Here is a 24,637-nt window from a genome sequence, read left to right as displayed (position 1 = left end):
TTGTTTCAGGGCTGCAAAAATGAGAGGAGATGAGACTAATAACATTTATACCCCTTCAAGAGATAAGAAAACAAACAAATGGGGAGGAGCCAAGAGGCGGAGTAGAAAGATATACATATGCTAGCTCCAAACCCACAGCCCATAAAATACCTGTAAAGAAGATTTCCCAACAAATTCTGGAGCAGCAGAAGCCACAGAACAACAGAGTGGAGGAGATTTCTGTTCCAGAGAGACCTGAAAAACTGACCCGAAAGGTCCATCGTGCACCAGACCTGGAGCAGAGCCCAGCCCTACCTTGGCAGTGCAGCACCAAGAGGAGTAGATCCGAGCAGACTTCAGGGATGGAATCTCTAGCAGCCACACAGGTCCCTCCACCCACAGGCGCCAAAAGTCAGTGAGAGGGTCTTTTCAGCTCACCGAGAGGGGAGCGGGGTGTCCCCATAACTCAGGCCCCCTCGGGAGGCAGCAGCAGAGGCAGCAGCAGACAAGGGCTCCCAAAGCAGGCAGGTGCCTGGATCCATTGTTGAAAGTCTCCACATAAACCCCCTGAGGGAACTGAGCCCAGTGAGGTGGCCCTGCCCCCACCTGAGCACCTGAACTTAATCTCACACTGAATAGCAGCCCTACCCCAGCTGAAGCCCTGAGGCTGGGAAGCAGCATTTGAATCTCAGACTCCAAGCACTAGCTGGGAGGATCTGGAGGCCAGGTGGGTGTGGAGAGAAAACTCAGAAGTCAAGTCACTGGCTGGGAAAATGCCCAGAAAAGGGGGAAAAAAAATAAGACCACAGAAGGTTACTTTTCTGGTGAACAGATATCTCCTCCCATCCTTTCAGATAAGGAAGAACAATGCTTACCATCAGGGAAAGACATAGAAGTCAAGGCTTCTGTATCCCAAACATCCAAAAGAAATATTCCATGGGCTCAGGCCATGGAAGAGCTCAAAAAAGATTTTGAAAATCAAGTTAGAGAGGTGGAGGAAAAACTGGGAAGAGAAATGAAAGAGATGTGAGAAAAGCATGAAAAGCAGGTCAACACCTTGCTAAAGGAGACCCAAAAAAATGCTGAAGAAAATAATATCTTGAAAAATAGGCTAACTCAATTTGGCAAAAGAGGTTCAAAAAGCCAATGAGGAGAAGAATGCTTTAAAAGCAGAATTAGCCAAATGGAAAAAGAGGTCCAAAAGCTCACTGAAGAAAATAGTTCTTTCAAAATTAGAATGGAACAGATGGAGGCTAATGACTTTATGAGAAACCAAGAAATCACAAAACAAAACCAAAAAGAAGAAAACAAACAAATAAGCAAACAAAAATATATAAATGAAAAAAATGACAAAATAAATTGATATCAGTTGGGATTTTTGCTACCCCATCTACTAGACAGATTTCAGATATTCACATTCCTACTTCAACCTTGCCTTACTTCCTCCCCTGGTGAACAAAGCAAAACAAAACAAAACAAAACAAAACAAAATCACCACCACCACCAAAACACAAAAACAAATGAACAACCTGCCCAGCAACCTCTTCACCAAGGTGAGTGGCCTGAGGTTCCTACTTATGGGCCCAGTATTAAAGCATCATAGAAGTGTTGATCTAAAGCTGAAAGGGGGACTTGTATGACTTTGGATAATTCATTTAAACTCCTTGGGCCTCAATTTACTTCTCTATAAAATGAAAGGGTTGTATTATATGATCCTTTACATCCTATGACTTTCCACTCTAAACACATAGTCTAGAGCAGTGGTTGTTTGTTTTCATTCAGTCATTTTTTTAGTCCTTTTTTGACACCCCATTTGGGATTTTCTTGGCAGTTCAGCTCATTTTGCAGATGAGGAAGCTGAGACAAACAGGGTTAAGTGATTTGCCCAAGGTCACCCAGCTAGTGAGTAAGTGTCTGAGGCCAGATCTGAACTCAGAAGGAACAGTCTTCCTGACTCCATGGCCCTGTGGCTCTTTGTACTATGGTGCCACCTAGTACTCCTGGCATCTACCTGCATTTTACAGATGACAAAACACAGAGAGGTTTGTTAATTTGACAATAAAGCTGGTGTGTCAAGTAAGGTCTTGCAAATAGTTACAACCTCTTTTCACTGTTCTACATTACCTCTGCCTCCCCACAACATGAGTAGTGTCTCTGGGTCTCTTCCTCCATGGAGCTTATATCCCAAAGTGCTAAGATCTCTCCATGAAATCCCCTCCACCCCCGCCAAATCCTCCAAAAAATTGCATTTGTCTTAACTGATTTGAGAACACATTGGGTGCTGCTTACTCCTAGACATCCTAAATTATAGTTAAAACTCTGCTACAAGAGCTTAGAGAACACCGCTAGCTTAGAAGCAGCCAGAGAGGGAATAAATGCAACAAATACATGTTCTCCAGCATAGGAGGTGGAGTTTCATAAGACTGTTCAAAGTCAGCTAGCTCAATGAATTTCATTGTTTAGTCTTTTAAATATTTTCCCAAATGATGAAACTTGAGGGTTGTACTGCCAAGTATACTAAGGATCACAAACGTAGTCCCGAGCCCCACATGATCTCCACAAAATTAAAAAAAAAAAATGCATCTGAAGATGGAGAAATGGCAAGATGGAAAGAAGGCTGCTGCTGAGAGTTTCTTCCACTTCAATAAAATACCTCCCATCTTTCAATCTATAAGTCCTGGCTCACCATGTTCCCTCCCTGTGCAGGCTCACTCCATGTTGTAGGATCATTGTAAGCACAACACCTGTTGACTTCTAGGGAAGTATCAGAAAAACTTACCTTTAACAAGCATCATTTCCAATTTACAATGCCATTTATCTTCCCAGAAGGCTAGTCCAGCAGTGAGTCTTCCCTGAGGTCTGATCTCTCACCAATGAGTCCTATTAGATTTGTCTGACAAATGCAGCTAACTGCCACCTGAAGGAAGACTCCGGATACTTTGCCATGTGCATGAGAGTCTGCAGGCCTAATTTAGATGCCCTGAATTGTCAGTGGGAGATGGAAAACAGATAAAGAAGGTGCAAATGCTGAGAAAAAAAGAAAGCACTCTAATTTCTACAAAACAATAAAATCTTTAATTTGTGTAACATTTCACAAAACCCTTCTCCCAATTTCTGACACCAAAGACAATGATGAAAAAGTTTTCCTTTTTGGTTTGTTTCATTTGTTTTAAACAGAAAGAAATCTTGATCTTTCTTCCTGCATAATATTGGATCAATATTTGAAAATACAATTATTCCTTCTACATCCTGGGAGAGGGGGGAGGGCATGGTGCCCCCAAAATCTGGAAAATACACATAACATTATTTGCCCTCTGTTCATACAAGAGGAGGTCTGATTTTTTTTTTTCTTTTTCTATATGAGATGTTTACAGTACCTTATTGTAAAATTTGAGTTATATATTTGGTCATAGGCTCTGTGTTGTCTGCTAACCTTCCATGTCATCTGAGGATTCCACAAAACTCCCCCCAAATTCTCATTTAATGTCTTATTCAATTGCAATGGGGAAAGCTATGATGTGGAAGGGATAACTGTATCTTGAATTCTGACAGTTTTATGTCATTCATCTCTAAGTTTGGTTTATGTATTGTTAACAATGATTCATTAAGTCCTTTTATGGATCTCATGAGTTAGGGTTAGGATTAAGGCATCTTGGGAGGGCAGCACACAAAATAAGAAAGTTGGATTAGAAGACCTCTAAATATCTTCTAGGCCTTGCTCACTCAGTCTCCTTAAAAGAGTCCCCAGCTTCCCTATAAAATACTTAATATATCCAAAGTATTAATTACAGGAAAGGTGTTACTTGTATAATAATAATATAAAAAGTGCCTGAACTCTAGAATATGAAGAATGAAGGAAAGGAAAAAAGTGGCAGGGGCAGGGGGGCTTTGCAATGACCTTTGAGGATCTGTATGATCTAGGGCAGAGGTGGAGAACCTGTGGCCATGAAGCCATATGGGGCCTTCCAGATCCTTAAGTGTGGCCTTTGCAATCCAAAAGGTTACACTTAAGGATCTGTAAGGCCCCATGTGGCCCCAAGGCCACAAGTTCCCCACCTGAGAGTCTCTGCAATTTACCCTACTGTGAAGTTTACAGAGGCTGAGGAGTAAATAGCCCCTACTGGTCCACCTGAATAGATATAATCCCCATGATTCTCAGTAATAGCAAAGGGTAATTCTCCTTTCTATCACCTATTTCCTTCATTTGTCCTTGGTTTCCTGATAGGTTATAGTTTTTCTCCCAAGTTCTGCACCATGAGGCTTGACTCCTGTTTCAGTATTTCCCTCTCTAACCAGGGAATTCTGTCTGAAGGTGACCAGATTGCAGTAAACTTCAAAAAGGACTCCCTCCAGCCTCAAATGTGGATCAGTATCCCTGCCTGATGCCAGCCCCTTCCCCTCTGGGACTGTACAGATGGAGCAGTCTTTCCTGTCATCTGATTCAGGGATAGCTAAGAGATGTCATAACCAGACTGTTTTGAAGGGTGTGTCTCTAGCTACAAATATCATGTTCATTGAATGTTCTGAGACTAGATGCACTTCCACAGAGAGCAAGCCTGTAATAGCCAGAATGTTCTGAGAACATGTGTCTACAACCACAAGAGTCTTATCCTCTGAGTATTCTGAGACAAGATAAGTTTTCACAGAGAGCAAGCCTGAAGTAACCAGAATTCTCAGAGACAGTGTTTTGTCCTCTGCATGTCATTTAGTAGAGGTGTATTATTTTTTCTTTCTCCCTAGCCCTTCCTGGAGGTGAGAGGTCCACAGGTGTTACATATTGTATATATTTTTGGATGGCATTGATGAGTTGTGCTCACTTCTCCCCTCCTTTGCACACCTCTACAAATGCACATGCAGGACCCTTAGGGATAGGTACAGAGGTGGGAGATAGGGGAGGGAAAAGGGTGAGTAGTAAGCAGACCTGGACCTGATGCTCTCAGTCCCACATACTTATTCCAGGGAACTAAGAACTCATTTCTCCTCTTTCCCTTCCCCCGTCCTCTCTATTTTTGCTAATCTTATATTGGGTGTAGAGAGTACATCATAATAAAAGTAAAATTAGAAACTTACTTTTTGAATTAAATAAAATATTTAACACACATCACATTTAAAGATTTACACAACATTTAAGCACATTGTTTCATTTATATAAAGAACTCAGAACAACTCTGTGAAATAGATACTGTTATACTCACTTTACATGTAAGAAAACAGATTCCTAGAGGAAAAATGAGTTACCCAGGGTCACACAAATTTGCCTGACTCATCTTGGTATTTCATTCACTAGAATATACTTTCCTGATTCAATTGATCTCATATTCATTAATTTAAATAATCACATTTTGGAGAAATGCAAAGGCCTGTGGGTTTTGAAATTAGTTATTTTCCATAGATCCATGGATATGAAAATGACTAGGATCATCTAAATGAACAGCAGGGTTATTCTTAGAGTATACACTTATCTGCATTGACTGCATGAGTCTAACCAAATGGCTCCTTGATTCAAAGAATCCCTACTAGGTAATATATAAAACAAAGGCTACACTCAAGATAATGTGCTTAGGTCCCTCCCAGTTAATACATACATACATATATACATATATACATATATATATATATATATATATATATATATAAACATGTTTTAATATCATGAATTCCAGAAGGAGGTCAAAGGATGGAGTCAATGTTAACAAGCAGAGACTTTTTTTTGACCCACAAACACATACTATCTCTTCATGCATCTCATCAAAAATAATAGCCACCTTCTCTGAACCCCTAAGCTTGCTTATCAGTGTTCTACAGACTTTGTCCAAGCTTTGCTACTATCCTGGGCAATGTGGAAAGGTGACAGGTCTGACTACCCTTCATTACATATTAGGCAGGACAACTTCAGAGAGGTAAAGGGAATACCCATGGCTCCACGACTAGCAGTTGGACTAGATCGCATTGGAACCCAGGTGTTGGCTAACTTCAAGTCAAAAGGAGGCTTTGTTCCAAGGAGATTTCTTCAGCAATATGGGTGAAATACACACACACACACACACACACACACACACACACACACACACATACACACATACACACACACGCACATACACATACTCGACCCAAATATGGGTTATAGCTTACCAGCTATGTGATCTTGGGCAACTCACCTGTGTTCCTAGACCCCAGCATAGTCCCTTGATCATCATAGATAAATATTTATTTGGTTGAAGTGTCTTAGGCTATGAAGTGTGTGTATACACATATATACAGATATGTAAATATATATGTGTATGCATATATTTTATATGTATACATTCATATGTGTATGTGTGTGTACACACATATGTGTGTGTGTGTGTATTTCAAACTCTATACTTGTACAATATTGTTAAGCTTGAACAGGTCACTTTACTTCCCTGGGGCTCAGTACTGTCATTTCTAAAAGGAGGGGATTGGGCTAGGTGACCAGTGAGGACCTTTCCACCTTTACTTCTCATAATAATTTGTGGAGTTAGAGATTACTGTAGAACTACTTCCTGCCCAGCACTCTCTGTGATAAAATAGAGTCCTCAGCATAACATCTGATCTCTTCTGCAAGCTGTTCTCAACCTCTCTTTTCACTTTTTCCTAGTAATATAAACACACACACGTCACATTCCAACTTACACAATAATTACCACATTACATTCTACTTGTTACTATACAATATGCCATCTCCTACCTTTGAGTCTTTGCATGGACTGTCCCCTATGCCTAGAATGCAGTTCTGCCTCACTTTAACCTTTTAGAATCCCTAGATTCCCTTCAAGGCTTAACAAAGGTGTTCCTTCCCTTCTTCAAAGTGGCTCCTTTGGATCACATTAAATGATAGAGCCCACCTTTATCACATATTACTTTGTAAGTCTGTTGTATTTTTCTATGAGTAAACTTTCACCAACTTGCTCCTCTGAAACAAAACAAAAAAACAAAAACTGAACTGTGAAAGGATGTAAAATATTGTAATAAAATGACAATTTCTTGAGGGATTTGACTCTTTTGGCATTTTTCTTTGTATACTCAGCATATGGAGAGACAGATGGATTAGACCTGTGATTTTATTAGTGTTAGGAACTCCTTGCGAGGAAACTCATTCTCCCCCTCCAGTCACCCACCATCTCTCTGCACTTTCTAAGATGCCTGTGATAATTAGAAATTCTGTGACTCGTCCAGGTTCATACCAACAATCTGAATCCAAGGCAGTACTCTGATTCAAAGGCTAGTTCTCTATCAGCTGTTCCAGATGATCTCCCTCACACATACCAAGCAATGAATGCAGAAATGAACAATGATTTTTTTAAAGTAAGTTAATCAGTTAACAAGAATGTATTATATACTATGCTAAGCACGGAGGCTACAGGTACAAAATCAAGGCAGTCCTTGCTCTCCAATAGCTAACAAATATATAGAAGTAAAGACCAAAGTAACAAATATGGCAAGTGGAGTCCTAGGTCACCCAATTGATAATTCTCTTTCTAAGAATGACACTTTTGATTGGATTACTGTTCTGAAAACAAGAGTAGGAAAATATATGTGCTTCAAAATGGGGAGACCATGGCTGGTCTTGATAGGGTGAACTAGATACGGGGAATGTTTAGCAATCAGTAGTTCTGGATCGTAGAGTTGGTGCTGGTTTTTCCAGTTAGTGGGAGAGATGAGTGCAGCAGATCACCAGAGAGCCATTAATGGATGCCTGTCATTGAATGAACATTAAGACCTGATCCGGCCTCAAACACTTACTACCTGTGACTCTGGGCAAGTCACTTAACTCTGCTTGCCTCAGTTTTCTCATCTGTAATATGAGCCAAGAAAACACCAAACGGGGTCATGTAGCATTGGACATGTCTGAAATGACTCAATGACAATGATAACAACATAATACATGAATGGGAATTGCTATCCTTTACTTCTATTTTGTTCTAATATTGTTCTATTCGCCTGTTGTCAGGTAGACACCATATTCTCACTGAGAGGGACCAAAATTATAGCACCCTGACAAGCACATAATAAGCATATAATAAAAAGACAAATATAGTCCCAAGCTTAAGGCTGATTAAAGAATCTCGAAAATCGCTTTGCCATTCTGAAGTTGAATAGGGGGATGAAGAGACAGATAGGTGGTGCTTTCATCCCAAGAGATATTATTTTTCTGTACCTTCTAGAAGATAGTTAAGATTTCATTTGGTTTGGCTTTCGTGCTCTAAATAAACCAGCGCATCTTCCAGTTTGATATTCTCTTGTCACCAAAGAATGAAAGGAAGCGATGCCCTAACTTATCCAAAATACCTTCTCTACGAGCTTTTAAGATAAACACAAAGGGAAGAATGTAGTTTATTCCCAAACACCCCACACACACACACTCCTTTTTCAGCCCCTTGGCCCTAACTGGACAGGTGAGAGGATGTAAAATCATTTTATGAGATATTCAACTTTTCTATTGTTCTTTATTTTTAGAAATATTGTTGTTTTCCTCCAGTGCTGCAAGACAGCTGCCATGCCAATCCATGTTTTCATGAGCTCCATGACTAGCATCACAACCCCAGTACAACAGAGGTTTTCATCCTCTTTAAAGGACTCTTACCCGGTCTGTCTTCCCTTCTGTCTGAATGCTGGTGTGACTGCGGACATCATGATCTTCTTCTAGATCTGAAATATCTTCCAACTCCTCAGGAGTCTAAAAAGAGAAAATACCATGACTTAGAAAGCAATCTCTTCTAAAGAATTGCTGAACCACAGAGACTGAAAAGAATAGTAAAGTTGGAAATCAGAGTGGGAGGAGGACATTTATTCAGTTAACCACAGTTTATGGAATTGATGCAAAGGTCACAAACATGACAAATACAAGAAAAATAAAATCAATTGTTGAAACCTGTATCATAACAATTTAAATTATTTGTATAAAACTTTTTTCTTAGTATGAATAATATTTTAATTCCAGCCAGATCAAAGATGCACCAATGAATTGATGTTCAGTTCATTTATCATTATGATTATACCTTTCACCAATTCAGCCTTTGAGGTTTGTCACAGTTGCATAATTCATTCACTTTGAGGTAAACCTGGTGATGCACCTATTCCCTAATAATTAGGTGGGTCCTCAGAGAGCATACACTCAGTCTGTCTCCTTATCTCTCCATTTAGGAAGAGGTGAGGGAGAAATTGTAAGAACTTGTTTGCAGAGGATATAGAATGTACACTTCACCTTGAGGAGGCACCAGAGATGAAAGATACAAAGAGAAAAAAAGAAATGGGGCTATATATATATGTAGCATACAGACCAAGAACAAAACTAAGAAAAATCAGCAAATTAGGTTTTAATAGCACGTAGCTAAAGAGCAGTCAGCTTTGGTGGTAAAATACTTGCTGAGCAAGGCAAATAAAATCAGGGCAGTGAAGGAAAAAAAAGGTGTTGAATCTGGAGACAGAGGACCTGAATTAAATCCTGCCTCAACAACTTATGGCTGCTCTTCAGTGTCCTTATAGGATGAGTGGGCTAGTCTACATGCTCTTCTCTGTCCTTTCTGGCTCTGGCTCCACAATTCTAAGACTTTATTAAGTTTTTTCATTATTTCAAATCAGGTCCCCATTTTTACATACCTACTTTTCCTAAGTAATTAACTCTAGAATATGGCTTTTCCCAGTTCTAGGGATTTACTCAGCTCAAATGCAAAAATCCTGGACTCTCAAGGGTGCCAGGAATCTCAGCAGTCACTGAAGTAAATCCAGACTTGAGCACATGAGACTTTATGACATCCTTGTCAAATGATCTTTCATCCTCTACTTAAAGATGCCCTTCCTTTGAGGGGGAACATGTTATCTGCCAAGATGGTCCATTTCACTTGGGATAATTCTAATAGATAGGGTTGTTTTCCTCACATTGAATTTAAATTTGTGTCTCCACCCCTATACATACTCACAGATACTATGCATCTACCCTATTACAGTACACCTTGTGTATCCACCCCCCCCAACCGCCCCCCCACCCATGAATCCAAAGGATAGAACTTTTAACAACACAATAATCAAGCATTTTCCATTTGTGCATTATTCAGTCATTCAAGAAATGTTCATTAAGTACATGTTGTCTAGTCATATCTGACTCTCAGTGACCCTATGGGCCATACTATCCATGGGGTTTTCTTGGCAAGGATCTTGGAATGTTTTGCATTTCCCTTCTCTAGTGGATTAAAGCAAACAGAAGTTAAGTGACCTGCCCAGGTTCCCAAAGTTTTTAAGTGCCTGAGGCCAAATTTGAACTCTGATCTTCGTGAGGCCAAACCCAGTGCTCTATCTCTGAGTCATCTCGCTTCCCCAAACCACTTCCCTCCCTCTCCCCCCCATCCCAGCCCTGTTAATCACATGCTATGTGTCTGATTTTGTGCTAAATGCTTTTTATTTAAAGTTGTCCCCACATTGAAGGAGCTTATATCCTAATGAAGATCAAGATTTTTTTTTTTAAATAAAATACAAAGGAAGTCAGTAAAATTACAGTGGAAGGCATTAGCAACTGTAGGGACACATTTCATGTTGCAATTCTTTGCTACTAAGCTCTGAACTACTTTGCCAATAAATGCATGAGTAATGGGAACCTATGTGAAATGACCAAAGAAGCTTCCAACATCCTTAGGTATTATATCTCTAATGCAGACAAGTAAAATGCATGAGAGTTGTTATGAGATTTACTCATTAAACCTACTCCAGCTTCCTTGGGGGCCAGCCCTGCATACCCAGCCTTCTATTTGGTTTTGTCACTGTCTCAAGCTTTTCCCCTGCTGGTGACCAACTTAGGGAAGCTGAGTTGCAGTCACTGCCAAAATAACAGCCCAATTTCCAACCCACTAAGGTCTTATCATATGGTCTCATCTCATAGATCTTTACACAGTCTTCCCTTTGTACTTGGACTGACTCCCCTGCTATGGTGGAATCTTTTATATTTATTTGAGCTGATTCATATCTGATATTAATTTCCCCATTCCTCTGAGACCTCCAGCAGGCTGAGGAATTTTTATCTCTCCTCTGATCTCTCTGTAGTCTTTCTTTGCTGGAACTGTCAGATGATAGTATCACAGTGCATTTTACTTTCTCTTCATAGGAATTAATGGAATCAGTTCTCCACTTTGGAGCCACAACCCAATTGGATATTTCATTATTAGTTACTCTGTGGGTTCTCCCTGCAGCATTTTTTGAGAAATCACCTTTCCAATTTCCCTCTCCAACACATCATCAGGCTCTGTACCATCTGAATAATTTAGGTCCACCAACTTTCCTTTCTCTCATCCTGTCATTTTGCCAGGGAAGGTTATCAAGTTTTTGTACTGTGATCTGTTTCTTATAAACCTTAGCTATTTATCACTGCCCCATATTCACTGCATACAACTCTATTTATTCTAATATTTTGTTCAAGTCAAAAGTGGGAGTTCCTTAGCAGAGACTAAATGCACACTTAGTACAATGAATTCTTTTGGTGGTGAAAAGCCTAAGATTTAGAGATTTAGTGAAGGAAACTCAGCAGAGTACACAGGACAACTGACCTTGGGGATAGGGAAGACCTATGCTCAAGTCTTACCTTTGAAATGTTTTATATGTGTAACCTTGTAAGTCATCATATCTCAGAGCTCTTCATAATTCTTAATATAAAACCATAATTATAAATCTGGAAGGGAATTCATTGGCCATCTGGTGTAAGTCTCTTGTTTTTACAGATGAGGTAGATGAGGCCCACAGAATATTAGCTGCAGAGGTGAGAGTGTAAAGGACAGTCATAAGTCTAGGTAATTCTAAGAGAATGGTAGTACCCTTGATGGTAGAAGGGGAATTAGGAAAAGGGGAGAGTTTGGTAGAAAGGTAATGAGTTCAGTTTTAGGTGTGTTGAGATCAAGATTTTTAAAACAAATCCTATTTGTGATGTCCAATAGCCAGTCGGAAATGCTAGATTGAAAGTAAGGAGAGATTTTAGAGCTTGGGCAAATATGGAAATCATGTGCCCAAGAAAGATAATGGGATCCACTGAGGTCTTGAGATGATCAAGCAAAATTATGTAGAGGGAGAATGAATATTACCTCTTTCAGGACATTAATCCATGAATATTACCACTTTCAGGACATTAATACACCACTTAAGCAACAGTTAAACTGTAGGTCCCAACCCTATTTGGAGTTTAAGAAGCACTGAAGGGGCTGCAAGTGGAAAAAAATGTTTAAGAAGCCCTGAAAAGACATGACAGGGCTCAGAGCTAGAATGGTTTTGCAGGGCTGTGTGACCAGACTGAGGAATAGAGTAGGACAGCACAGACATGAAAAGAAAAAAATCTCCACAACTGTCCCCCTTACCTGACGAGAATAGGTAAGGGAGTTGGGAATAAAGATAAAGCTCTGACTTTAGAATCAGGACATGAGTAGGAGCAACCTGTGTAACCAGAAATTAGGCACTTAGTAGCCAAGAAACTCCATTTGCTCATAGGGGTTATTCAAGATATACTTCCTATATCTCTCGTGTCTTGATAGCACAGTGTCTGACTGACAGAAATTTAATAAATACGTGTTGAAGGACTGATGGGTAGATGGGGACAATGACAATCCCACTGAGTCATCCACAGGGTTATTATGAAGAAATTGCTGTGAAAACTGAAAGTGCTCCTTTTGTTTCTTTTCTACTCATCTTGAAATCACTTTATATTATTGGGTATATACTGAATATAGGCATATCTGTGGATAATTTGTTTGCTCTAGAACCAATCACTCAATCAATCAACATTTATTACGTGCCTATAAGGTGCCAGGCACTGGAATTGGGTAAAAGGAGAATGTTAGTTTCTTAAGAGCAGAAAATATTTCACTTTTGTCTATGTATTGCTAAGTTCTAACATCATAAAAATAACCAAAATTAGCAATAATGACAATCATATACTGGCATGGAGTTAGAGAACACCTAGATGAGCAAACACCTTGACCAGGTCACTGAGCATCCTTTTTTACCAGCTAGGATCTTCCTAAGTGCTTCCTGATTCACTGAAGGTAAGTGACTTGCCCAGAGTCACACAGCCAAAGGACAATAGGATGAGGAAAGAATCCAAACTTTTCAGATTATGAGGACAACTCTGTCCCCTTACACCACATCACCCTGTTTTTAACAACCACAACAACAAGAATGATGATGATAATGAATATCATTTATATAATGCTTTGTTTTGTCAAATGTTTTATACATACTACCTCATTTGATTCTCACACCTACCATCTGAGTTAGTTACTTTTATAATCTACATTTTATTTTTTATTTTACATTTTTAATGTTTATTTATTTTTTAGTTTTCAACATTAATTTCCACAGAATTTTTAGTTCCCAGTTTTTCTCCCCATCTCTCCCCTCCCCTCAACCCCAAAACACCATGCCAATTGAGGTGTTGTTTTCTTCAGCATTTTTTGGGGTCTCCTTTAGCAAGCTGTTGAGTCACTTTTCATGATTTTCTTGCATTGCTCTCATTTCTCTTCCCAATTTTTCCTCCACCTCTCTTATTTGATTTTCAAAATCCTTTTTGATCTCTTCCATGCCTTGAGACCACTGCATATTTATTTTGGAGGTTTTAGATGCAGAAGCCTTGACTTTTAGGTCTTCCTCTGATGGTAAGCATTGCTCTTCCTTGTCTGAAAGGATGGAAGAAAATTCCTGTTTGCCAAGAAAGTAGCCATCTATAGTCTTAATTTTTTTTCCCTTTTTCGGCATTGTCCCAGTCAATTACTTGACTTCTGAGTCCTTTGTCAAGAGGAGGGTATACTCTGGGGACCTGTAAGATCTGAGTTCCTTCAAGGTGGCACAATAAAAGGAGAGGAGTTTACTCCTCTTCTGGTCTGTGGTCTGGTGTGGGAGATACTGCAAGCTTTTCTCCCCATCTTCTTTGAAGCTGTCATTGGCATTTGTGGGTTGAGCAATCTGGGAACCACAGCTTCTGTTGCTGCAGGGGATTCTGCCCTTCAGGCCTGCTTGTGCAACTTTGTCGAGGCTGGGCTGTGCAACACTCTAAAACCAGAGTGATAGAGTTTTTCTGTCCAGAATCTATGAGTGGGGTTCCTTCTCTACTGCTGCCTCCAGCTCCACCATGCCAGCATGCTCCTCCTCACCCCAGGACCTCCACTCAGGCCTGAGATCCTGCTCAACCACTTGATTCCCCCAGGGGCTTTAGATGGAGGACTCCTAAAATAGACATTGTGCCACAGCTATCACTAGCAACCTGGGGTTGCTGGGGCTAGATTGCATTCCCTTCTCCCCCAGGTGAAAGCACTTTCTTACTGACCTTTATGCTGCCTTTGACATTTGTGGGTTGAGTAATCTGGGAACTGCAGCTGCTGCTGGGGATTCTGCCCCTGGTTTTGCACAGTCAAGCCTAGGCTGCACTCTGAGGTTCCAAGCCCAGTGCAATTCCTGTCCACCTTCCAGGCTGTCTTGGGCTGGAAATCTCTTTCACTTTGTCATTTGTGGCTTCTGCTGTTCTAGAATTTGTTTGGGGTGATTTTTTTATAGGTATTTTTTGGGCCATGGGGTCCATCTTGACTCTGCCCCCCTGGTCCACATTTTAGAGTAGCTGGTGGTGCGGGTAATGGAGAGTTGGTCATGGGGTAAATAAGACATGAGTTCAAATTCAGCCTCAGACACTTACTAGTTGTGTGACTCTGGGCAAGTCAGCTAACTTTTTTCTGTCTCCGTTTCTTTAGCTGTAAGATGAGGATAATAATAGCAGCCACCTCTCTGGGTTGTGGTAAGAATCAAATGAGATGACCTTTCTTAAAGTGCTTAGCACAAAACCTGATGCATGGTATAAATATCCATTCCTTTATTCCCTTTTTATGAAAGAGAAAATCAAAACAATATCTGCTATGTAGCAGATGGTTAAGACGGATTTGTTGATTGGACTGACTCTGATAGTATGAAATGAGAAAGAAATAACTCCCCTATACTTTTATTTTTATGAATAGGATGACAAACATGAATAACAATTCCCAAACTTTCAAACATAATTTTTGATATTTTACCACAACTGAGGCTGCAAAACTCTAACAATTTATTAAAAATGCAGCACCACAAGAAATTGACATTAAACACACACACACACACACACACACACACACACACACACACACACACACACACACACACTGAGGAAGCAAAGGGGATGTGCTCAGGATGGGGAATGACAATGTATTTATATTGCTGGTCTTGAAAGGAACTCAAGGCTCTCTGCAGCCATTATCACATTTCTCCTTTCTCCTCTTTGGTGAAATACAGAAGGAAGAAATTATCAGAAAAAAACATTCCCTGACAGTGACTTAGACATGTCTGAAGGTGAAAAGCCAAAGGAAAGCTTTGGTATGGCCTGCTGATTATCAGTGAAGCTAAAAATGTGGACTCTCACATGTGATCCTTTTTGATCCAACTGCAGGTACAAACGTGGCTAAATCCTGTAACTTCAGTGAAATGCATGACTGATCTGGGTCAAAGCATTTAAGCAATGTATGCCTAAAAAAACAAGGAATCACTGGTGACAGATCCCACAGAAAGCATTCTGGTTGAAATTCAGATGAAACCTTTTTGGGAACAAGGTGAATCTGGAATCCAGGCCAGTTGCGAGGAGGCTAACAGAATGATGCCAAATCAAGACAAATAGATTTAGTAAATGGACATTTTTCTGAAGGTGCAATGTTCACTGAAAGGCCAATTTTGTGTAGAGAGAGAAGTCTAAAGAAAATGTTTCCTAGTCAGGATATGTATTCTCTTAAAACCAGTCTTTGACTATTATCCTGAGACTAAAGGAATGGCCAATATTAAGCTATGACCAAACAAAGAAGTGAAAACAAAGTTGATTGAACAATGGGTAAAAACATGGCATGTGAATATAACAGAATATTTATATGATGCAAGAAATGTGTCTAAATATGATGATTATAGAGAAGCATTGAAAGAATAATATAAGCTAATACAGAGTGAAGTAATCAGGGTCTACAAAAGTATGACAATGCCTAGAACAATTTGAGTGGAAAAACATTACAAAACAATGGAAAGTGAATATTCAAAAAATAACAAAAATGAACAAATAAATCTTCAAGGAAAAGAGAAAAGAAGATGCTTCCCTACATTCCTTTGCTGAGAATGGAAGTCTATAGTTGGAGAATATTGCATATATTTCCGAGTAATTTCAATGTATGAGGTGGCTTTGTTTTTTTGCTTTTCTATTTTTCTTCATTTAAAACTATTTTTTTTTTTATTAAAAGGGGGGTTCTCTGGGAGGGAGTAAGGAATACTAGGGAAAAATTTAGGCATTATAAAAATAAAGGATGTCAATTAAATATTAATTCAAAGAAAGGAAATAAATATGTTAATTGACCTCCTTTCTAACAGGATTCATCATCAGTTTGTAATGGTAATTTAAATTGGCAGATCTTTCCCATTCATTAATAGGCCCATGTGACTTGCCTGGGTCACATAGAAGTCTGAGAAGTTTGCTGAACAGGTGAAACAGAAAGAGGCAAAGAGAGAGCAGAGCTGAGAGGAAGTCAGAGAGCAGTCAGAACTGAAGGATGCAGGCAGGCAGGCAGCTGGCTGTGAGTGTGAGAAGGGCATTTCGTATAAGGGAAGCTTGTTTGTGATTTGTTTAAGGGAGCTGGTTTTGGGGAAGCCTAGCAGGGAGAAGATTGGTGTTGCCCTCTACATTGTTACTGTGTATCGATCTCTTTGTTACTATGATGCATTTGGCTTTTTCCTGCCTGAATAAATGGTTTGGTTCTGTCTTCCATGTGGAGGGTCTTTTGCATTTCATCATTTGGAATTGTGCTGGGATATTCGTGGCTTCCGTGGGTTCTATGAATATCACACTGGTGTTATACAGCTGGAAATGGACAATGTGGAACCATGGAAAGAGATCAAATTCTATCTTTAGAAATCCTGGGGTCAACTTACCAGTTCTGAAATTTACATTATCTGTGTGACACTAGTCAGTTATCTGACTTCTCTGGGTCTCATGCTTGTTGTTTCTATATGAAAAATGGGAGGTTGGAAACTTATCCTTTACTCTTTCACAACTTCTGCTCATTATTCTTAGCACATGCATTCTTTCTCTCTCTCTCTCTCTGTCACGCACACACACACACACACACACACACACACACAAACACACACACACACCAAGTAGGCAAACATATGGAAACAGCTAGGCTGCTCAGTGGATAGAACTCTGGGCTTGGAGTCAGGAAGACCTGAGTTCAAATCTGGCCTCAAACACTTACTAGCTGGCAAGTCACTTAACCTCTGTTTGCTTTAATCCACTGGAGAAGGAAGCGACAAAGCACTCTAGTACCTTTGCCAAAAAAAAAAAAAAAAATGGATAATACAGTGCACAAAGTCACAAGAGTCAGATTGAATGACAACAAGGCATATATGTTTATGTATCTATATACATATATATACATACACATATACATATACATATATATGTACACACATACATATATAATTGTACATATATACACATAGATAATTATATATGTGTAGATATATGTATGTATACATGTATGTAACTATATAGACATATGCAGAGAGACTGAGAGTTTTTCATTGGTTTCAAATACCTGAATAAAATTATTATGCTTTTCCTCATAACCAAACTGATCCTCTAATAATCCAATTCTCCTAATAATCAATTGACAAATATCAGTAATCATGAAGAACTAATCCTCATGTGCCATAGGTCACTTTGTCATCCTTATTTCTGTGTTCTCAATTTTTTCAAGCTTATGAATATACTGATCAATACAAAGACAGCAAAATTCCAAAATCAAAATATCCAACATCAATGGATTTGCCAGGTATAATTTGACATACGACCCAGATATTCTCTGGTAAAAAGGCAGCCTGACATATTGACTAGACAATGGGCCTTAGAACTGGGAAGACTAAGCCCAGTACTGGCCCTGACACATTGGACAAAGCATTTACTCTCTTGGTGCTCTTGGAATGCCCAAAAATTTTGAGAGACAGAGGAGGCAAACTGTAGTGATTACAGGAGACTTCCTACCATAGAATTCCCTAGGCTGGTAAAATCACAGGTCCAGTCCCAATTCCTACTATTTGATGGATTTTCTTATCAAAATATTGTTATAATATAGATTTGCAAATGCCCCCCTAGTCTCATTATCACACATCTACTTCCCGTTAGACTGAATCTATTGTCACTTCTCACTATTATAGAAATATGGCATTAACAATACATTCATCCACTCATTTCTAATTCAGAAGTGTATAAAGAAATGGAAAATATTGGTTTTCTGTAAATGAAGGAAACTCTTTAGGGAGCAACTTAACACTGAGCTATAGTTTGACAAAAGTAAATTACGGGTTATAGAAAATATGTCCAAATTGAATAGCGAAGATGTACAATGAATCTAGCATATGATTATCTACCTAAGCAAATGTTTTGACTTGGGCAGCAAAGCCCTCAACCCAAACAATGCTATTGTTTAAGGTGAAAGGAGGGGAGAAGAAATCTCTCTGTTAGGAAGATACTTGGGGATTCACCCAGTTCTCTAGGAATCAGATTTTTCCAAGGATTGATGGCCTGTGTTAAATTAGTATTGGGATGATTGCCACGGATTATCATAATGTCTCCAGTTTATATAACTCATTCATGCACTATAATGGAAGCAGGGACTACTTGATGCTTTAATAACTCCAAAGTAAGGGAAATGGAGGAAAGGAATATTTATTAATCACGTACTATGCGCCAGACATCATGATAAGTAAATCATGTTAGACCCTGTAGTAATTGCTGGGGATGCAAAATAAGGTAGTACAGTGCCTGCTATCAAGGAACCTACCTTCAAATGGGGAGAGACAGCAGGCAATCAAGTCTTCTCTCTGCCCCTGGCTGCCCTCTGGCCTTTCTATAGGATGTCCCTGAAATTCATCCTGGAAGCTAACTCTCATCCTGGATTTCACACACTGGAAATACTCTTCATCTTTCTATGATTGGATAGCTTCACTCAGAACCTCCAGGTCTCGTTCTTCTCTAGGCTGCGCTTAGGCCTTCCTCTCCCTTACCCCCACACTGAGTGTCTTTATTTCTTCCCTCTACCCCTTATCAACCTCTTTTGGTGTCATCTTCTGCCATTAATATGTAAGATCCACAAGAGCAGTGACTGTTCATCTTTCTGCTTGCATCTGTATTCTTAGCATTTAGCAAAGAGCCTGGCACATAGTCAGTGCTTAATAGACATTCAACTTGAATACAAAAATAGAATAGGTTCTTAATAAAAGTTTTTTTAAGTTTCTTTGGGGGGACTTTGGGGGGACTTTTGAGCTCTGCTCAAAAGAGCTCTTTTCCTTATGTCCTTAGTGATTAACATTAAGCCTTACATAGACTAGGCATTCAGCAAATGTTTACTGACTAACTTAGTGACTTATTGATTAAGGACATTCACATACAGAGGCAAGTATGTGGTGTAGTGAATATAGTACTTGTGCTTGAGTTAAAGTCTGACCTCAGATAGCACACATTAACTGACAGAACTCTTCATTGTCTTCGGTTTCCTCGATAGTCAAACGGGAATCATAATAATACTTGCTAAGGTTGTTGTGAGGATCAAGGGGGAAAATATTTGTAAAAGTACTCAACATAGTGCCTGGCACATAGTTGGCTGGTTGGTTGTTGTCCTTGTTTTCAAAGAGGACCAAAATGACATTACCATGATAAAGTCAAGTTTCAGTGTATCTGACTGTGGCTGATCAGACCAATACGAGCTTGGAATGCTCTACCACAGGTTGAACACAGATAGTCCATATGAATATTTGGGGTGGATACTCCAAATTTGTGCATTCTATGTTTACTTTGTGTTGTCTCAATTCTGGTTTGCTCATAGAGCATGGCACACTTTCTGATGTGGGCACATAGTACTGAACTGTCCTGTGCCAGTGTCTCCCATACCAACTGTTCCTCAGCCCTTTCTGAAGCCACACTGGCTCTCAGATATATGGCCATCACATAGTGGATTTTATCCAAATACTTCCCCTTTTCCTGCTTAGATGAGAATGTGCAAGGAAAATAATCTCAAAAATGAAGGAACTAACAATTGGGGAGATTGGAAATCTTCTGCAGAAACTGGGATATAAATTGAATCCTGAGGAAAGTCAGGAAAACTAAAAGGAATAAAGCCTCAAGTAGAGCATTCCAGGCATGGGGAAGAGCCAGTTGTAAAGAAGAGAAATGGGAGGGGGTTACATTCAAGGATCTTGAAATAAGTTTGTATAGATGAGTATCAGAGGGTATGGAAAGGAATAAGGTGTGAGAAACCTGGCAAGGCAGAGAGAGGTCAGGTTATGAAAAAGCTTGAAATGCCAAACTACATAGGACTTTATGTTTGATCATGCAAGCCAGTGAAGTTCATCATAAAGGGGTATGATGTGATCTAAAGTAGACTTTAGAAAAAACGCCTCAGGTATGTATGGATTAGAATGAGAAGAGACCTGAGGATGAGAGACTAAAGAGAAGGCTATTGCTGTATTCTACATAGAAGGTGAACAGAGACTAAACTAGGGTTATGGCTTCATGGGTAAGGAGAAATAGCCACATAGAAATATTGTGAAAGTAGAAATGATAAAATTCAGCAGCAGATTGGACATATGGAATCAGTGAGAATGAGGAGAAGACAGTATGGAGACTGTGGGCCTGGATCATGGCAGGGATGATGGTGCCCTCAACAATGAAAACTTCTTTTAAAGGGAGCATTTGGAGATAAAAGAATAAGTTCCATTTTGGACAGGCTGAATGTGAGATTCCTAGATCAAGCATCTACTTTGAGATGTCCTGGAGGCAGCTAATGATGCGGATATTATTGGGTTTTTTGGTCCTTAGTTTTTGATGTTTTGAAGAAGACCAAGAACATCATCAGGAATTTCCTGAATTAGATTTAAGTGAGGCAGTGTTGCACAAAGTCATCAGCTTCACGCTATCTTCCAGAATCGTTGAAGCCCAGTAAGAAGAAAAAGTCAAGATGACCAGTGATGGTCTGGGATGCAGCAAATGACTTTGGTACCTTCTGTGTGGAACTGTTGCTCAGAAGAAATATGTGTGCTAGATATATAGATCTCATTATCATCTCCATAGATACAGTAATTGAACATTTGGCAGCTGATAAGATCAATAAGTGAGACAGTAGCTAAAAGAAAAAGTCCTATAGCCATTTCATGCTAGATTAGATAGTCTTTAGTCATTCCAGTGGCATTGTTCCTCAATATCCTCCACCACCTTTCAGTGGCCAACAATGTCTAGGATACTAAACACAGCATCGAGGTCAGCTACCAATCTGATGGTAAATTATTTACTTTGCAAAGGCTCAAAACCAAGACTAAAGTGGAGAAAGAGTTTTACCTTGGCAGTATACTTTCTAGAGATGTCCACATAGATAATGAGGTTGACACATACATTGCCAGAGCTAGTTCAGTGTTTGAGAGGCTCTGAAGGAAAGTCTGGGGGAGAAAAGGTATCAGACTGCCTACCAAAGTGAGCCATTGTGCTGACTTCATTGTCGTATACCTCTGAAACCTGGACAGTATCCCAACACCATGCCAGGAAATTGAATTGTCTTAGGAAGATTTTGAAGATCACCTAGCAAGATAAGGTACTGGACATAGAGGTTCTTTCTTGAGCTAAACTGCCAAACATTCAAACTCTAAGGCACAGAGCACAACCACCACGTTGTTAGAAAATATGTTTGTCTAAAGGCTATTTTATGGAGAACTCACAAAAGGAAGGTGCTCACATAGTGGTCAAAAGTGATACAAGGACACCCTCAAGGTCTCTCTGAAGAACTTTGGAGTTGATTGCATGAGATGAGAAAAGCTAGCACAAGACCACCCAGAATGGAATGCCTGCATCAAAGAATGTTTGCTCTATGAGCAAAGCTGAATTACAGTAGTTCAAAAGAAATGTGAGATAAAGGAACTCAAAGGCATTTCCACCCCAAACAAAAAAGGGCTGTTTGTACCCAATCTGTGGTAGAGTATTTCAAAATCTTGCTGGTTTGATCAGCCAAAGTCAGACTCACTGTACTCCAACAAAGTGATGTCATTTTGGTCCTCTTTGAGAATGAAGGACAACCAACCAATGAATTTACAGAATGCAACTAGTGAAGTTGACAGCACTGCTGGGGGTGAGATAGGAGTGGTAATTAGAAAACAGGATGTCATAAAATCTAATCAGATGCTCTAAAGATCCTTGAGGAACTGGTCGATCATGATAAAGCATAAGCACTTGGAAGCTTCTATATAGATACAAAAGGCTGATTAAGCCATCATGACTGATATATGTGAAGCCATTTGTCAAGAGTTTCAAACAAGTAAAACTGTAATCAACTCATAATAAAGACACTTGTCATATTTTTTTTCCTCTTGGAGAGAAATATTTTATGATAACAAATCCTAAATGAAATGTAGAGCTGAAAAGTTAACACTTTCAAGTTTGGAAAATGAAGATTTAGCAGATATGAAACTGTTTTAGCTACTTTATTCATGTTGGAGAAAGAATGACAAGAGGCTTTTAGTCTATCTCCATTAGGGCTGGTCTTGGCTTCTTTAGTCATGCTATATAAATCCTAGCTACTACTGCTGCTGTTGTTGCTATAGTCATTAGCCTTGATGGCTTTGGAGATCCCTGCCAGCTCTAAATGAATGACCCTGTGATATCCTTCTGTGACATGCATTGTGCTGTGGCTGCTTCTTATAGTGACTTCAAGTCAGGCTTTCATTCTACTGTACAATTCTAGACTTTATTGGATGCTCCTTAGAAATTCTGTGTGTATGGGGAAGGGAAAGGGAAATCCATATTTATTTGTTTTTAAAGGAAAGAAAAAAAGAGTCTTTCAGCCCTATCAGTAAGAGGCATAATGCCCATTTGGACAAGGCAGGTTAGTTGAAGGGTGAGTCAGTTATAACATGTTCAACACTGCAAGTCCAACTCTGGAGGGAAGGTAGCTAGATCTGTTGCCTCTGTGTCCTTGAACCTGGTGGGATATATGAACTGAATGTAGACTGAGATGAAAGCATTTGATTAGCTAGAAGGAGACTGCAGCCTGAATCTTCATGTCCAGTATAAGCATTAGAGACAATGTGACAAGAAGATGTGTTCCTAGCCTGCCCCCTGATGGGACATACTCATTCTTCTGCTTAGTTTTCTGCCTTAGGACTATTGTTAAGAGACCCGGAAAAGACATTAGAAGTCATCGAGTCCAAATGACCCAGGAAGTTGAAATAATGAAGCAACTTACCAAAGGTGGAAAAGGTAGCAAGTGCCAAGAGGTAGTTCTTGAACTAATATCCTTTTATTGTAGTGTATACATATAAGCACATTCATGCACATGCAAGTACACACACATATGTATATGCATGTATACATATTGATACATGTGCATAGAAATATAGACTATGTAATGAATAAAACAGATGTCTAGATGAATGCAAAATGTTTGTGTTAATCTATATTGCAATACATTGGACTGCAATTTGCAATATCAAGTCATTTACCAAAGTGCATCCGTATTTGCAAATCAAAGAGCAGAATATTCAAAGAAACTGAAAGATCTTGGTGTTCCTGGCAGAATGGAATATGGGGATGCTGATGGGGAGTTTGCTAAGGGAAGGCAGGAAAGTTGTGAAGACTGAATGAGACTTTAGAGGCTAGAATCTTTGGAGAGGAGTCACCCTATTATGATCTATAAAAGCAAAACTGCAGATCAGATTCTCTCTATATGTCTCCATAGCACCTTTGTGAGCATTGACTGAAACAATGTCTGTGTTTTGCAAACTTGTTGGATGGTAGTTGCTCTTATTCCTGTCATTCTATGACTTATATAAAGAATCATCAGGCAAATAATGATACAAAAAAGATGGGTCTCTGCTATTAGGAGAAGTTGGGAGACTCTAAAAACACTGAGCAATATTTAGAATTCTATTAAGACATTATTAATCTCATAATAATAACAATGTTGTTGTTGTTACTGCTGCTCTAAGTCACAAAAGCCTACCTGCTGAACCTTGCACACAAATTTTCATCCCTTTTTTTTCTTTGCACAGACTGTGCTCCATGCCTAGGCTTCTTAGTCAGATTGATATCTTGAAATCCCTAGTTCATTTTAAGATTTATCTCAAATGCTGTCTCCTACATATGAAACTTCTTGATCCTCTCCCCATTCTTAACACTTCCCACTCTACTCCCCTAATTTGCTTTCTGTGTGTAGGTATGTATATATACACATATATACATACATACTTATGTGTGTATATCTGTATATGTGTATACACACACATAGATTTGTATTTAAATGTTTCTGCCACAATGAAAAGCAAATACTCTTAGGGTAGGGTGTTCTATTTTAAGTGTGTATGTGTTTGTATAGGACCTACTGGAACATTAGAAACACTTGAAATGCTTATTCAGCTAATTCACATAGAATTATGATGGCGCTGTCTCTAAAACATTAGACACTTAATGAACATATGTATTGCCAACTCATATAAATGAAAAATATCCAATTTTTCAGCATAATTTTTTCTTTACATGATGTTTTACACCATAACCAAAGTCATATGTTCCAGA

General features: G+C 39.3%; 1 protein-coding gene across 3 annotated transcripts in view; it reads right to left on the bottom strand.

Annotated features, from left to right (window-relative positions):
- CTNNA3 (catenin alpha 3) overlaps positions 1-24,637 on the bottom strand; it is a 1,968,199-nt gene that overhangs the window by 254,745 nt on the left and 1,688,817 nt on the right. For all 3 annotated transcript variants that reach the window (XM_072628814.1, XM_072628812.1, XM_072628815.1), the window contains one exon: positions 8,588-8,680. In XM_072628814.1, coding sequence (XP_072484915.1) covers positions 8,588-8,680 — 93 coding nt within the window. The remainder of the gene's footprint in view (positions 1-8,587; positions 8,681-24,637) is intronic.

The sequence above is a fragment of the Notamacropus eugenii genome, chromosome 1 (assembly GCF_028372415.1).
Source record: "Notamacropus eugenii isolate mMacEug1 chromosome 1, mMacEug1.pri_v2, whole genome shotgun sequence".
Lineage (NCBI taxonomy): Eukaryota > Metazoa > Chordata > Mammalia > Diprotodontia > Macropodidae > Notamacropus > Notamacropus eugenii.
The sequence above is the reverse complement of the archived record's forward strand: the minus strand, read 5'-3'. Positions and strand labels throughout refer to the sequence as shown.